The 17,407-nt window shown below is 34.7% G+C and overlaps 1 protein-coding gene across 6 annotated transcripts in view; it reads left to right on the top strand.

Annotated features, from left to right (window-relative positions):
* Positions 1-17,085, top strand: part of tacc1 (transforming, acidic coiled-coil containing protein 1) — a 45,822-nt gene extending 28,737 nt beyond the window's left edge. For 3 of the 6 annotated variants that reach the window (XM_068223946.2, XM_021479323.3, XM_021479322.3), the window contains exons 3-14: positions 955-1,966; positions 2,459-2,494; positions 4,691-4,751; positions 5,645-5,801; positions 9,977-10,029; positions 10,369-10,503; positions 10,673-10,749; positions 11,346-11,389; positions 11,481-11,641; positions 11,721-11,827; positions 13,347-13,467; positions 14,009-17,085. In XM_068223946.2, the coding sequence (XP_068080047.1) occupies positions 1,122-1,966; positions 2,459-2,494; positions 4,691-4,751; positions 5,645-5,801; positions 9,977-10,029; positions 10,369-10,503; positions 10,673-10,749; positions 11,346-11,389; positions 11,481-11,641; positions 11,721-11,827; positions 13,347-13,467; positions 14,009-14,077 (1,866 nt within the window). In that variant the 5' untranslated portion in view covers positions 955-1,121 and the 3' untranslated portion in view covers positions 14,078-17,085. The remainder of the gene's footprint in view (positions 1-954; positions 1,967-2,458; positions 2,495-4,690; positions 4,752-5,644; positions 5,802-9,976; positions 10,030-10,368; positions 10,504-10,672; positions 10,750-11,345; positions 11,390-11,480; positions 11,642-11,720; positions 11,828-13,346; positions 13,468-14,008) is intronic. The other 3 variants (XM_068223947.2, XM_073914638.1, XM_688981.11) reach the window with 1 other exon arrangement.
* Positions 17,086-17,407: the final 322 nt, after the last annotated feature.

The raw sequence follows: 17,407 nt of genomic DNA, 5'->3' as shown, positions 1-17,407 counted from the left end.
AAATATGCAATGGGTCTAGGCCTCTAAGAGTTTTTGAGAAGGACTACCCTAAACAACTTACTCCAGGTCAATCCCCTGAAGCAGTCTGTGCTAGTCTGTTCAGTAGTTAAAAGTACAATCTTGTTGGGATCAGTCCTAAAACCTTTTGGTTACCAACCCTGACCCTCAACCTCTATAGTATATCCCTCGAACAAACCCAAACTCATGTCACACCCATCAGCACCAAGATTAATGTGTTGGGGCACTAACTGAATTTAGACTTATTTAGCTTAGAGAAACATTCTCCTCATCACTAGACATGTTCTTTCTTGCATGTAAATATTTAGAACAGATAGCAGCTAGTACGTCTCAATCTGAGGTCAGTGCAAAGTCATAGATCTCATTTATAAATAAATCTCTTCCTGTCTCTTAGCAACAGGCTGTTGCATCAAAACCCAGCGATGACTGCCAGTGGGACTGTTTGTCAATGAGAAGTGTGTTATAATGGCTACTGAAAGAGTGCTGACACAATTTCACACATAGTTACTACAACTGAAGTTGTATAGAGGCAGTGTCATGACACAGAAAGGCCATGTCTTATTTCTAGTACATCTGAAATGGGTGTGTTGAAACATCTAGACTACTTTTGTCGTTGATTGTTGCCTAAAGTTGTGCTGCTGCATTTTTATGCCTAAGAAAGGGAAGAGAGGACTATTGTTCAGCTCTTTGCATCCTGTCAGAAGCATTTCCTGCCTTTTCTGTCGTAAGGAAGTCTGTTCTTCAAATATCCTATAGGTTGAACAATAGAGCAAATAGTATGTGCTCTAAGTATATATGAAAGGAAAAGTGAAAACTCCCTGATAGTATATTAGGCGAACGTACTATATTGCAAAATATTATTGCCATATTTCAACAAGATAATTCTATAAATGATCTAGACTGTGATATGAAGTATACCTCTTCTACTTTCTACAGGTTTCTCAGAAGAATATGTAAATCATTTGACTGCCATCACAACAAAAACTCAGAATCTGACCTTGGAAAAGAGCTTTGCTGAGGATGCACCTGCAACAGTCCTGCGGCAGAGCAGTCTGGACTCCACCCCAACCCTGAAACCTAAGTACCAGCTTTCATCTGTTGACATGGATGTGGACCAGCCTGATCCTGATGATGCAGGTGCAACAGAACACAGCAATATCTGCAATGGTCACATTGAGGAACCATCATCAAAACCACAGACCAAGTCTCTCAAGGTTAGACCTCCTTCTCTCCAAGTGAAGTCCCCACTGAATGGTGTTGACCCCAACGAGGTGGACGATGATCCTCCGATACTTCCGAAGGGGAGCTATAACTTTGACCTTGATCAGGTTAATGAAACCATGAATCCATTTCCAACTGGTGGGTCCAAGTTGCAGAATTCTCCACCTGCCAATGCGAGTATTCCTAAATCAGAGTTGATGGATGAAATGCCTGCACAGCCAGTTTTGCTTGAGTTTGGACTTGATGATACTGAAGTCAAGACAGACCCACCCAAAAAGTCTGGAAAAAAGACAAGCAGCAAGCTGACTACTCCAAAAAAACTGCGCCCAAAAGCTGCAGAAACTGCAGCTCCACTACCAGAGACATCCTCAGAACAAAGCCAACAACCACCTGAAAACGCGGATCTCATCAACGTTGATGATATTCCTATTCCTAAAAAATCCTACAACTTTGACCCAAATCAGTGGGACGATCCCAACTTTGATCCATTTGGTGGGAAACAAAAACTTAGCAGCTCGCCGACGCTTCCTAAAGGATCGTATAGTTTTGACCCAGATACATTTGATGACTCTGTTGACCCTTTTAAGTCATCAAAGTCTTTAGGTGGAAGTGACTCTGTTAAACCAACATCTGAGAAGCTAACAGAGAAACTCAAATCTGACGGAACTCCAGAGCAGCGTAAGAAAGCTGGACAGTCTCCGAAAAAAAGCAAAGACAGGATCCTCACGTGAGTGATTATGCCTGACAGACACCCATAAAAGCTGTTGTATGTTTTATCTGTGGCTTTGTGTTGTGTTCCTAGCTAGCTGTTGTGCCTAAAATTAGCAAGGGCGAGCAGTTTGCATCCACTAACATGTTACATTCTTTTCACTTTGTGTTTTTATTTTATTGTTGGTGTTCTATTTGTTTTTTTTTTACATCTCAACTGATAGTCTAATCACACATCTTTCACATGGCCCAATATCACAGTTTACTGTCAAAAATGTCATGGCAGTCATATTTACACTGTCATGCTGTACACTTTTCACTAAACTATGGCATTGACTAACCAGCTCCTATTTGTTTGGGAAGCCAGGAAGCTTGATCTCACTCCTACCTAATTTTTTTTCATGCTTCGTTTTTGCCCTCTAATGTCTTACGGCACGTCCCTCTCCACATCCCCTCCTCTCTGTGTCTGCTTTCTCCCTCCCCGTCCCTCCCTCTGTCATACCGTCCTCAGGACCACTGAGCAAGTGCGGTTTCTCTGTTTTCTATTGTAAGTATCCTCTCCTGCCCTCCTTTCCTGTACTATGACTGTAACCTCTTCTGTCCCATTGCATGTCATGAGCTTTGCTGAAGGCTGAACTGCCCTGTGGCTACGAACCACGTGCAGTATCAGTCCTCCAAACAAACTAGGGCAGAAGGTCTTATTTTATTGTATTCAAACTGTTCAGGCAGACAGTATTGATTTAGACCATGGGCGTTTTGTAACGATTTTTAAGTATGACCCTTTCACTGTAACCATCAGATTAGCAGATTAGTAGTTTAGATTGGTATTTTCACTGAAGTGTTATTATCAAGCACTTATCGGTTTGTAGATTGTAAATAAGTATGGTAGGTTGTTTGTTTTGAATAGAATGACTATCACTATTTTTTGAGTGGTTAGCCAATGAATTTAAAGTGTTAAAATCTAGATAATAGGCTGACTGGCCACCCTAATGCTGATGATACTGGTTATATGGGATATAATGGAGTTTAAATGTTAAATATATTTATTATTTTAGCAAAATTTAGCATTTTTAATCACACCCACAGGTGTGACTGCAGCACCTATGCTAAAGCTTTAGCTTTAAACACATTTGCAGGCACATCAACATCTATATATATATATATATATATATATATATATATATATATATATATATATATATATATATATATATATATATATATATATATATATATATATACACATACACACATAGGGCTTGATATTAACAGCTATCAACCCACCAAATGCGAGTAAGCTGTTAGACAGACACTCCCACCAGCCACTTTGGCTGGTTGAAAGTAACGCTTAAATTGCAGTTCTATTAAAAGCAGGATTCGACAATAAGGATGGCTAAATATTTGTGCAAATGTGATCTTAGAATCGAGAAGCAGCACCACTGACAAAAAAACTGTTCGCGTGAGCAAAAGAAAGCAGGTGAATACAGAATGAGAGGATGATCACTTGCGCGCACAGGTGTTGTGATACGCGCGACTTTTAAAAAGCGTGCACGCCCCCGTTTACTTGCACGAAGCAACCGTGCCTTATGGAAATGCAACTGCTGCGATCGATTCTCTTTGAAATAGACTGGACAAAAAGCAATGATCTTGCACCCACAGTCCTCAAAAATATATAAAAATATCCTTTTGTAAGCAGCAGTGGTCACTGCCTTAGTTTTAATTATTCTTTGAACAGATTAGCAGATCTAACATTTACAGTGTGTGTGTGATCATCCTTTCATTATCATTGCATGTTTCTTCTTACCTGCTTTCTTTTGCTTACAGTTCTTTTTGTTAATATAATTTAATTTTATATTTTTTTTACAATAACATTGCTTTAATATGAGATTAACTCACTAATTATGTGTAGTGAACTGGTGATCTGGGACCTTTAGCCAGGTCAGATTACTGTGCATATTTTAGATACATGACAATAGTTATTTTTAAATGTAATTTATTTTTAAAGATCAGTTGTTGAATTAAAAAGTGCATGTAAACAGCTATATTTTGCTTGTTTTGACACATTTACAATTTGTGGCTAAGAAATAATAATTTATTTATTTTTGGTGTGGTCAGAGATCAATTTGTTAAATCATTTTTAGCCCTGAAAAGTCATGTGAAATAAAAACATGTGATTAAACAATAAATAAAAGCAATACACAACACAGAAAAAGGGAAATGAATGAGGAGGCATGTGGACAACACAACATCTAAATCAAGTAATCTTAGCAAATCAAAGTTAAATGGATGCATATAAAATATATATATAATATATTTTCCTACCAACAAAAGTGTGGCAATTTGATTTATTTGATTTTTTTATTTATTTGTTGTGTTTTATTTGATGCTAAGGTGCATAATTTTAAACATATCTATTTGTAAAATTATGAATGAAAGATTGTTTTTAATGATTTTAATTATTATTGTTTATGATAACTTTTCCTCAATGTTTACTTAAAAGTCTATGAACAACTGTGCATTATCCATTGACAAGATGTTCTAAATTTGAGAAAAACATCATGACAAGTGTCAAGAGTAAACAACAGCCAGGTCAATATATCAATAATAATATATAAAATATCTGTGACGTAATAATACCATTAACCTACCGCACATGTCAATACTGTAGACTTTAAAAAGTTACAATTGTGAAAAAAATGTTTCTTACATGTATATACTGATGTAATAACTATTCTTTCTGCAGGAATTCATGTAAAGTCAAGAAGTATGAGAATCAGTCCTTAGTCCTGGATGTCTGTGATCAGGTAAGATTTCCAATAAACTCTAAATTGTATGCATTTTTCTCTATGTGGCTATTATTGCTAATATTCAACTTGTTAAAGCCATATTTCTCAGCGCGTTAAAGCATGTTAACAATATTCTAGCAATGTTTTGTAAATTGTAACATGATAATATACACTTAGCAATGGAAAGAACCATGTTAGTAACACAGAATAAATCTGTTAAAACATCAACATAAAGTTTTCTTGACTTTTTTTATATAGTTTGCAACATTTTCCCTTGAAGGACCTCTAACTACATTTTGAAAATATTAAACTCACATTACACTATTTGATTGGTGGTTAGATCATCATCAATCATATCTTTATCAGCGCATTTTGAGAATAGTTTAATCTCATCTTGTTAGCTGTGCATAATATGTCTCTGTGTGTGTGTTTTTGTGGCACAAGTAAATATAATCGAGGATTGCGGTATTGTCTTGGACTCTATAGTTACTGCAGTGACTCAGCAAAGATGCTCCTCACAGTCTCTCTCTCTCTCTCTCTCTCTCTCTCTCTCTCTCTCTTTTTCTCTCTCTCTCCCAATATTCTAGTCTGAGCAAACCCTCATTTATTAAATGCAGTATCTCTATGTTACTGCCCTCTCTTAACCAGGACAATAGTTTGCATGTGTGTGAGGGAGAGAAACTGGATGCAGTTTCCAAAACAGGTCACCATGTCCCGTGCTTTTGTTCTAGAGACATTTTTAAGAACAAAGTTTGACATGCCATAAATAATTTTGAAGACAGTTCAATTATTTCACCTGAATTGAAATGCTGTTTAGTATGCTTAGCATTTTAGCTTCTTATAACATGAATATAATTATTCATGGTGTGTATAAAGTGTATCATGTCTATAATATACTTTTGAATTCACAGGAGAATGATGTGCAGGAGGACTCCGGGTCTAAACTGTCCAACCGAGTCCATCATGCCACAGACGAAGAGAAATTGGCCTCCACTGTCATGATCCAAAAGGACGGGACAGAGGAGTTTTCAGACTACAAAACAACCACCTGTACCAAGACTGCAGATGGTGAGGGAATGTTTGTGAGCATTGTGCTGCTCAGTTCGTGTTTATTCTCAGATAATGAATCAATAATCATTAGAGAGTGGGTCAATCTGTCACTAATGAGGTCTAACAAGCACTGCTGTGTTTGGTCGGACAGTTTGGAGGTATTGTGCAGACACACAACTCTGGTGAATGCGAAACAGACTTGCTTGTTGTGTTTGCTCCTCTCTTTTTTTAGGAAGAAAAGAGCCCTCTGTTCTCTTGGCTGGTTAATTTGCACAGTACACAGTTGGAGACAACCCTGTTTATCCTATTCAGTTATAAATAAGATATATTGAGCCACATGAGAGCAGATGTTTTGCAAGATTGTTTTCTTTGTCACATGAAGTCGATGAAATTCATTAGGTAATGTAGTTGTTGAAGCAGAGATCCCACTGAAATATATGCATTGATGCCTCATTAGTGGATGTGTTTGTGTGACTCTATACAAAAGCTATACTCCATATTGAAATTACGGCTGCACAATATATAGTTTCAGCATCGATATCTCAATGTACGAATCTGCAAAAGTCACATTGCAGAATCTACAATATGAAGTTGGAGTTATAAACAATTGAAGTCAGGATTATTAGCCCCCCTGAATTATTAGCCCCCCTGTTTATTTTCCCCTTCAATTTCTGAGAGAAGATTTTTTCAACACATTTCTGAACATAATAGTTTTAATAACTAATTTCTAATAACTGATTTCTAATAACTGATTAATTTTATCTTTGCCAAGATAACAGTAAATAATATTTGACTAGTTATTTTTTCAAGACAATTTTATTCAGCTTAAAGTGACAGTTAAAGGCTTAATTAGGTTAATTAGGTTAACTAGGCAGGTTAGGGTAATTAGGCAAGTTATTGTATAATGATGGTTTGTTCTGAAGACATCGAAAAATATATAGCTTAAAGGGACTAATAATTTTAACATTAAAATGTTATTTAAAACAATTAAAAACTGCTTTTTTAGTTTTCCTATTTATTCTGCTTTTAGCCAAAATAAAACAAACAAGACTTTCTCCTGAAAACGTCCTTGCTCTTTTAAACATCATTTAGGAAATATTTAAAAAAGGAAAAAAAAATATTCAAAGGGATTTAATAATTCTGATCAGAACATGTTATTTGATTACTGAATTTTTTTTATTTTCAACTTTATTTTTGTTTTCAACTGTACTTTATTTATCTATTTACTCATTTATTTATTTATTTATTTTTACAGGGACAATGTACAACATGACATATTGTGCCAGAGTTAGCTACAAAGCTAATTTACATATGTAGTCCCTGGGTAGCGACGAAACCTGCAAAAACAATAAATAAATAAATACGCAAATATTTAAATAAATGAGTAAATAAATAAATATTTCTGCATAAATTTCAGCGTAAATAAAATAATAAACAAATAAATATGCAAATAAACAAATAAATGTTTATAAAATCCACAAATTCCTGCATAAATAAATTTATAAATAATGAATAGTGTTGGGGAAATATTATTTTCCCCTCTTCCGAATGTTTATTCAATCATTCGCATTAGCATGTTGACCTGAGGAAAAGTAAATACGGAACTACGTTCAAGAAATGAATAAACGTTTGAAAGGGGGAAAAATAAGCTTTCGATTTGTCATAGCCTTTTTCCCCAACATTCGTGTAATTTTATATACATTTTATATATGTTTTTTTTTATTTTCATATTTATTTATTTAATGTCTTATTAATGCAGGAATTTATGGATTTCTTTAGTCTTTTTTGTATGTATTTGCATAATTACCTATTTATTGTTTTAGCAGAGTTCATCCTCCATACGTGGGCAAAAAGTTGTTACAAGTTTAACAATATAAAAATATATATAAATATTACAATATACACTTACAGTACAACACACACAATACATCATAGTCATCAAAATGAAATCAAATCAGTGGTTGCATATTTGATTTTCTTTAATTTGTTTATTGTATTTTGCCTTATTTTGGATAATTTTGAATATTTTATGCAGATGCGTTTACATGCAAAATCATCCCAACCAATGTAAAACTATGTATTCTTTCCACATAGTTGCTTAAGCATTATTGTGAAATTTTATTCATATTGCAATATATATTGCAGAAAAAACAAAGCATGTCAATGTCAGTTTTTTCCAATATCATGCTGCCTTAATTGGAATGGTCAAGAAGAGAGCAAGTGACTGTATCCTTGTGTATAAATATGCTATAGTATAAATCATTTTTCTAAACTAACACAATGCAACAATAAAGGCAATAGCTAACGTTACTTAAAAAGTTGTTCGGGAATCTGCAACGAGTTAATAAATGCAAAAAATACATTACAAATATAAACCTACACTTACCTGTGAAGGGTGTCACGGAGGTGCAATGGGTAGCTCGGTCGCCTCACAGCAAGAAGGTCACTGGTTCGAGCCTCGGCTTGGTCAGTTGGCATTTCTGTGTGGAGTTTGCATGTTCACCCCGTGTTCACGTGAGTTTCCTCCGGGTGCTCTGGTTTCCAAGTCCAAAAACATGTGGTATTGGTAAATTGGGTGGGCAAAATTGTCTGTAGTGTATGAGTGTGTGTGAATGAGTGTGTATGGATATTTTCCAGTGATGGGTTGCAGCTGAAAGGGCATCCGCTGTGTAATGACATATGCTGAATAAGTTGGTGGTTCATTCCCCTGTGGCGACCCCAAATTAATAAAGGGATTAAGCTGAAAAGAAAATGAATGAATGATGGCATAGCTGTCCAAATTGGACAAATTAGCTAATGTATGAGACAAATTCTGGATCTGTGGTGGGTGGATCTTTCGAACCCCCCTGGTTACAGGCCTGAAAATAACGCAAACAGTTTTAAGTAAATAGCCTACTATTAACGACCATGGCGTAGTGATAATCCCCGTTACATTGTCTTTAAATCAAAATACGGCTTTTACCGTTCCGTGTTGTTTCCATAGATATTCCAGCTTTTTAATTTTCTTTAAATTTAGTGGTTTTGTGAGGATGAAATGAAAATGAATTTAGTTCTGCGCTTGGTCTGATTGCAAGTGAGACTGTTTCTCACACTAGACTTGTGTGCCCTCTATTGGCTACTTTATGAATTGTTTTCAGTTTTCTTTAACGTCTCAGAGAGATTTTATATGCTTTTTTAGGCTTTTATATTCTCATATTATTTAAAATGTTTATTGATATTTTCCTGTTCACATTTTCCTGATTCTAAATCTCTCTATATAGACCATATGGAGGCATGCAAACAATAACAATGGTCCTAACCTATTATTACATTTTTAATTTCCATAAGTTAAGGTAAAGGTAAAAAAATTTTTACTGTCCCAGTTAGGGAAATTTGTCTTGGGCTCCTGCCCTCAGCTGCAGTCATCACAAACATGAAAAAAAAACAATACAACAAATAAGTATTTCAATAAATATAAGTTACATGCCCCTCTCCATATATATATATATATATATATATATATATATATATATATATATATAAAAGCAAAAACAGATACTCTCAGTTTAAGCCGCCACTATTATTTAATGCTCATAGGATAAAAATAATTCTTATATCTATTTAATCTACAACATGGTACTTTGAACCTTTTCCCCAAGCTCATACTCCTTGTGCAGAACATGTGATACGTCTCAAACTCGTTCAGCACATCTTAATGCGTCCTGTTCATACATAATCTGCAGTGACATCTGCTCTGTTACACCAATAATTTTCCAGCCAGTGTGAATTAAACAAACTACTTTAGATCTCAGCTGCACAGAAAAGTTGCCAAGCCAGACTGTGATGCTGTACCTTATTAAACTCTCAAACATAGTTTCCAAAAATCCAAAAATGTCCACATATTGATAAATAATGTTATGACAGCTGTTCAAAAGTTATCATGATATGATTAAATTGCCTCTTGCTGCAGTTAAAAAATAGTTGCAGGAAATGTTCATGGCCACATTGTAATGATCTATAAACATTATTACAAACAATTCAAACAAAGTGACATTTCATTCATTCATTCATTCATTCATTCATTCATTCATTCATTCATTTTCCTTCGGTTTATTCCCTTATTTATCAGTGGTCACCACAGAGAAATGAACCACCAATAGTTGACTCTTTAAATAATTGATCATTTAATTTATTTATTTAATTATTTATTTCAGATCTGCCAGTAGGAATAACAGAGCAATTTGAAGAAAAAGATCTCTCCTCTCCGGTAAGCTTTTATTGGTTACTACAATATATATATTAGTTATGGCAATTGTTATTCAATACATTCCTGTATCAGAGTACTATAAACACATGAGCTATAATAGCAGAGCAGAGCTATATATCTGCATGACAATGACTCATAATTATAAGCCCATTAAGAAGATTATGATGTCCACAGGCCTTAATCTGCTCAAGGGCAAACTAATAACTGGGTCAGAGGAAAGACTGTAGTCATTGTTTCATCTTAATGGGAAAAAAATGTAGATGTTACCATGTAATTACCATTTAATGTTATAAAGTTTACAAATAATGTGTAATTTCTGCATTCATGTTTGTTCTGCAGAGTGAGAGTCTGTGTAAAAGTTATACTCTGAGCTCTTCAGACAGTGAGACCATAGTGAAGACAAGTCCAGGGCTCGATTCCATCCCTCTCAGTGAGATTGATAAAGCAGCAGTGCTCACGCTGATCAGAGAAGAGGTACACTGTTCTGAAAAACTAAATTAATCAAGACTATATAGGAATGAAAACAGTATATTTATCACTTTTATTAAATGAGCAAGTTGGTTTATGTTTCTTTTGTCTGAAATTGCAATCTGAAATTGAATTTAAAAGTGTGTCCGCATGTCTGTGTGTGTTTTACCTGTAGATAATTGCCAAAGAGATTGAAGCCAATGAATGGAAGAGGAAATATGAGGAGGGTAAACTGGAGGTCACTGAAATGAGGTACATTCTTATCTAGAGCCCTTCCCAGAATGCACCGAGCTTAATACCTGCATTGTACAGTCAAATAGTTTAAATGAACAAAGAAGTTTAACTTATACTGATAATTATTTATGGGAGAATTGAAAGAAAGTGTATCAAAAATTATTTCATCTTCCATCTTTTTAGTCTTTCATTTTTCTTTAAGTGAAATTAATTTGTAAGTCTTTTTAAACAATACATTTTGCACATTACTTAAGTAAGCAGCTATGAGTTGATTCCCAACCTTACAAGCTTTGATTTGAAGCAAAGAAATATATGAAAATCAGACAGAAAGACAAATAAAAACTGTATTTAATGGCTTTCATGAGGCAAAGTAGTTGTACAAATCATTACAAATGAAACATTCAATTTACAAATGTAGTATAAAAGAAGTGTTGGTTGTAAAAGTATATTTATTATATATATCTACCTCAAAGCTTCTACAGGGCCTGACTTTAAAGGTTACATTTATTGTACATGTGGCCACTGAGTCAACATGCTTACCTTTAAAAGTCACCTTGCAGTTGTTGTAACACTAAAACCTTTTAAACATTAATAAATTCTGTATCCCACCTTAGGAAAATAGTGGATGAATATGAGAAGACGGTAGCGCAGATGATAGGTGAGTGATCGGAACTCACCAACATCATTTTTAATAATATTTTAGTTTGCATATTTCTAAATTGCTGCTTTTTTGTTTCCTGGAAATACAGAAGACGAGCAGCGAAAGAACATAGGATCTCAGAAAAGTGTCCAGCAGTTAACTTTAGAGAGAGATCAGGCTCTCGCTGACCTTAACTCAGTGGAGCGATCGCTGTCTGATCTGTTCAGGCGCTACGAAAATATGAAGACTGTCCTCGAAGGCTTTAAGAAGGTCAAATATTCTCTTTAATGTTCAGAATGCTGGATACATAAATGATCATGTACTGATAATTCTGCTGGTCTCTTCTCAGAATGAGGAAGTGCTGAAGAAGTGCGCTCAGGATTACCTTACACGTGTGAGGCAGGAGGAACAGCGTTATCAGACCCTCAAAATCCACGCTGAGGAGAAACTTGACAAGTAAGAATGATATTACACTATTAAAATTGATCCCTCAGTTTTCCATATGCTCATTTCTTTTTATCAATGCATCCTGGAGAAAATGTCTTTCAATATAAGTAATTTTCTACCAAATTCTGAAACGTGATATATTGTAATTTCCCAGTACAGGGTTGCGGCTGGAAGGGCATCCGCTGCGTAAAACAAATGACAGAATAGTTGGCAGTTCATTTCACTGTGGTGACCCCTGATAAATAAGTGACTAAGCTGAAGGAAAAGGAATGAATGAATGATATACTGTAATGTTAAACTTCAAGTAACGTCTTTATTTTATAGTAATTCTGCTTGAAATCAGATGATTGAAGTCATATCCTATATTTTTGATGTGCTTAATTGTTAGCAACATGTTAGCAGAGTGCTAAAACATGCTAGCAATGTTTCAAAACATGCTAAAAAAACATAAAACTACCTCAAATTCTTTCAAGCCAATATCAAAGTGTTGACAAGAAAAAATTGTGGTATGCTAAAGCTAAAAAAAGTAGAAGTGTCGGTATTGTTTTCCAGTGTATATCCATTTTCCCTTGCACTGCTGTTGTTTTGCAGAAACCCATCCACTATTTATTTAAGTTAAATCATGGTCTGTTGTCATTTTTCATTCTGATTGGCTGGAAGGTGTACAATAAATGTTTTAAATGTACAGGTAATTCCCTGTCAGTTTTGATCAAATAAATGGACTTTCCACAAACATTAGCATTTCCCATAATAACTCATTTACTCATCTGTGTAATCTCAAGAACATTTGCGACTTGTGCTTTACCAAGAGCCAATAGAGATCAACCAACTAATATGCTCAAATATATTTGCAGAGAGGTAGCTAAGTCATGTTACTATGAGTTATATGCCAGGCAGCGATGTAAACACAGTACAGCTAGACTAATAAGTAGGGCCAGACGGAATCTGCGGATGTTTTTTGCTATTTCTGCGGAGAAGTTTGGTAAAAATCTGCAGATTTCTGCGGAATTATTTTGGGAGTATCCAGCGGAGTATCAAAACTAAAACCTTAATACATGAAAAAAAAAGTAATAAATTACTGAATAAAAACTAAATAAATTTAGATTTACACTTTAACTCAAGTTAATTAACAGAATTAATGATGGGCTAAAAATCTGCAGAAATCTGCGGAATTCTGCGGAAAATCTGCGAAAACTGCGGAATTCTTGCTCGCGCAGATTCCGTTTGGGCCTACTAATAAGTCTCAAATGATATCACCCAGCCATCAAAGTATGATAATTACTGTATATCCCAATGATTTCTGCAATGCAGAAAACGTTGACATGATGAAAACAAGTTATAAAATTTAGAATTAGCTGTAAATAGTGCTGGAATTTGACAAAAACGTGAACATAAATGTTTTAACAATTAAAATGTATAGTCCAGAAAAGAAATCCATAAGCTGTATGCACTTATATAAAAGATATCTAAACATAACTTGACTTTTTTGTAGACTTGATTGATCTCTAATCTGTGTTTGCTTTTGCAGAGCGAATGAGGAAATAGCTCAGGTGCGATCTAAGGCCAATGCAGAGAGTGTGGCGCTGAATGCCAGCCTGAGAAAAGAGCAGATGAAGGTGGACTCCCTGGAGCGGGCGCTCGAACAGAAGGTAAACTCTCACACATACACCTCCACAACACAACACATCATGTAACCAGGGTTACCACGCTTCATGAAAGTCTGGATAGCACTTGAATTTCAGACATACGGATTCAAGGCCTGGAAAGTATTAGGTCCTTCAAAGTGCTTGAATTAAATTTGAAATAAAATTAGTTTTTGGTATTATTTGCTGTCAAAAACAAAGCAAAAACAGAGATATTCTTTATTTAAAAATCTTACATAATTTTTTTATTTTTACGATAAAAATGACTAATAATGCACATTTAATCATTTTTTTTAATTCAACAAATTTTATTAAAGTTTTCTGATGATTACTATAAATAAATTCAACACTTTTAATATAAATATTTAATGTTAAGTACAGTAAGGACTTTTTATGGCACTACATATGCTGGGTTATGAATTAAAAAGATGCGTGGTTTAAAATAAAAGTCCTTGAATCTGGTGTCCATGAAAGAGTGGGAACCCTGTGTAAAGTCAAAGACTTGTTTCTAAAAAAAATGTTTAAAAATCCCTGTTATTATTTCCAGAATCAAGAAATTGAAGAGCTCACTAAAATTTGTGATGAGCTCATTGCAAAACTGGGCACAACGGACTAAGAGAAAAGAAATCCTGCTTATAATGCCATGTCTGATCCAAACCCACCCCGACCAACAACGTCTCTGGATCTTGCATTTTTTTCTTTTGGGGAAAGAAGTCACTTTTCCATGAGTCTGGCTCAGGCAATGGAAGAAACAACTAGATATGAGCTGAAGAAGGATCAAATAAAACGGCCCCAGACGCTCTTTACAGAATCAAAAAAGTGCTGACGTGGGACTTGCACCTCAATTTGGTTGTATAAAATACGGATGGCTGGAAAAACCACCCACATTTGAGCATTTGGGAGAAACTCTGTTCAGATGTTCGTGTAAAGGAACAGACATGCATTGAGGGACTTTGGCCTTGTTCATAGTTTACATGATCGCACTGCTGCTATTTGTAATGGAGGGAGCAAATCATATTATATTCAACTTCTTTTAGATACGTTACTTGCATTGGAAAGTACTGTAAGTGTTACCTGTGTAATTATTTGATTATATATTAGAGGTCATCATACGGATTTGAAAGCAAAGTTCCAGGTTCAGCACAAATAAGTTGAAATCAGTTGAAATCACTGGTGGTTTAATGCTAATTACTACAAAATATCTCCCCTGACTTGTCTCAACAATCTAGGCTAGTGAGGCACTTGTAATTGTGTGAATGGAAAATACGGTAAACTACAGTCAAAGTCGGAATTATTAGCCTAGCTGTTCATTTTTTTCTCCAATTTGTGTTTAACAGAGAGATTTTTTCAACACATTTCTAAACATAACAGTTTTAATAACTCGTTTCTAATAAGTAATCTCTTTTATCTTAGCCATGATAACAGTAAATAATAATTGACTAGATATTTTTAAGACACTAGTATTCAGCTTAAAGAGACATTTAAAGGCTTAACTAGGTTAATTAGGTTAACTAGGCAGGTTAGGATAATTAGGCAAGGTGTTGTATAACAATGGTTTGTTTTGTAGACTACCTGAAAACATATATAGCTTAAAGGGGCTAATAAATTTGACCTTAAAATGGCTTTTAAAAAATTAAAAACTGCTTTTATTCTTGCTGAAATAAAACAAAAAATTTCCTTGCTCTGTTCAACATAATTTGGGGAATAATTTAAAAAAATCAAAGGGGGGCTAATAATTCTGACTTCAACTGTATACTTCAGTAGTGTAGCTACATGACATAAAATAAAAACAGAAGTGCGAAAAACTAAACTTTTCTATGTAAAATTGCCATAGCAACAAAACATAATTAAATAGCAAGTATGCATGTTTAAACTGAAGAGTAATATAGTGCTTTTTTTTAATTATAAGCTAAATACAAAATATTTTTAAATCTGCCGTTGTAAGTGCCTCACTCATTATGACATCATAATGGCATTCTGACATTGCAGTATACATTATGACATCATAATATCCATCCTGACGTCATATCTCAACACATATAGGCCCAATCCCAATTCTATCCCAATCCTACCCCTTAGCCCTTACTCCTATGTCCCAATTCTTTTTAGCCTGAAGGTGTAGGGCTAAGGGGAAGGGCTAGATACCCTTTGAAATGGAGATTTTTTAGGACCACACTCAAAACCAAGGGGTAAAATAATTTCCCAGAATACACCAACTACAACAACGGCTGCTCACAGATGTAGGAGATGCACAAATTTGTCATTATTAAGGATTTTTACAGCAAACAAGCTTGTTTTAATACATTCATAATGGCGATTGTGTTTTACCGTCATGCTTTAAAAAATAAATAAATAAACAATACGGCTAAATTTCGCTATCTATAATCCATAACAATAACTCTTGTATAGCAGTCCCACATCATTGTCACTTGATGACACTGGAGTACCCTTCAGAAAAGTCTAGTGGCTGGGAATGAGCTTTTAACAGTGTCTGCTATGTTAATGTTGATTTTGTGTGTTTACATGATGAATATGGCCACTTTGTAAGTGCACAGTATTTCGATCTTATTACCACATTATATTGTTATGATTTACGTGGCGTATGCCTTCAGTGATTTACTGAAAATGAATACCAAAAAGTAACACAACTGGAATAACTACAGCAGTCGCCAACATTGATCTCATGTGAAGCAAGAGATGGCGATGACATATGATGATGTGTGCTGATGTTGTAGTGGTGTCCCTTTTTCAGGAGTAAGCCCTTCCTCTTACCAATATGTTTTAAAGGCCAAGGGGTAGGGGTACAAAAATATTGGGATTGGGCCATCGTGTCAATGGTATTGAATTCGTAATATTCCATACCTTGTTTTTCTTGCTGGATTGTAGGTGAGAAATGATCATAATTCGTCATGTTTTCAGAAGTCCCGATGGTTTAATTATTTGTAGTCATTTCCTCATTGTCATAATCATTCGTAATTATCAAAAAAGCGCTTAATTATTAAAGCGCTTGCTTTGCCAAATCGGACAACACAGAAGCAAACTGAAAGCACTTATTAATGAAATACTTTAATTTTCATCATTTGCATGATTTATGAAGTTCGACCCAAGTTTACTCTCTGTTTTCTTGTGCTGAGTCAGTTGATGTCTATGGACCGAATCACTTTCAAGTCATTCAATGAACTTGTTACTAGAATTGACAATCCTTAGCCAGACTTGCTACAGTGTGCCTGAATTTCTGAAGTGATGCTTTCTAATGGCTGTTGTTGTTGTTGTTGATGTTGTTTATACCCACAATTCCTCTGTGCTACAGTATCTTATGCAATATTTCAGCTCAGAATAACCAACTGCCAAATGAAACCGCTCTTCATGTGCCAAACATTTCCGGGTTGTGTGGAGAAATAGAGCCTGTAAATTGTTGTGTTATTGTTTCAAGAAGATGTTGCTGTTCTTTACAGTACTCACTGACCTGTGTATATTTTTATGAAAAGAAAGAAGTGCTTTTATTGTGTTATTAATGTTTGTATAGTGGAAGAGAGAGAGGGAGAGAGTTGCACAGATATCCCATTGACTAATATATATTTTGTGCATAAATGCATCCCCTGAATAAAGTAATAATTAGCTTGATGAGTTTCTGGTGTTGATATTTTAAAATAGGCTGAAAAATATGTATATGGACTAAATTTAAATAAATTAAGTGGAACATTTCTAAATTATACTAGTTTGTTTACATTCAGCCCGTATGAATATTTTAGTAAATTTAATGAATCTTTAATTACACTATAATATTTTCCTGAAATTATGACACTACATGAACTTTAAAGCAAGTTGTTCCAAACCCACAAGAAATTCATTCATCTTTCTGACTATACATGTAAATTTATTTATGCAAGGCAAGGCAAGTTTATTTATATAGCACGTTTCATGCACAGTGGCAATTCAAAATACT

The sequence above is a fragment of the Danio rerio genome, chromosome 10 (genome assembly GCF_049306965.1).
Source record: "Danio rerio strain Tuebingen ecotype United States chromosome 10, GRCz12tu, whole genome shotgun sequence".
In the NCBI taxonomy this organism is placed as follows: Eukaryota; Metazoa; Chordata; class Actinopteri; order Cypriniformes; family Danionidae; genus Danio; species Danio rerio.
The sequence above is the reverse complement of the archived record's forward strand: the minus strand, read 5'-3'. Positions and strand labels throughout refer to the sequence as shown.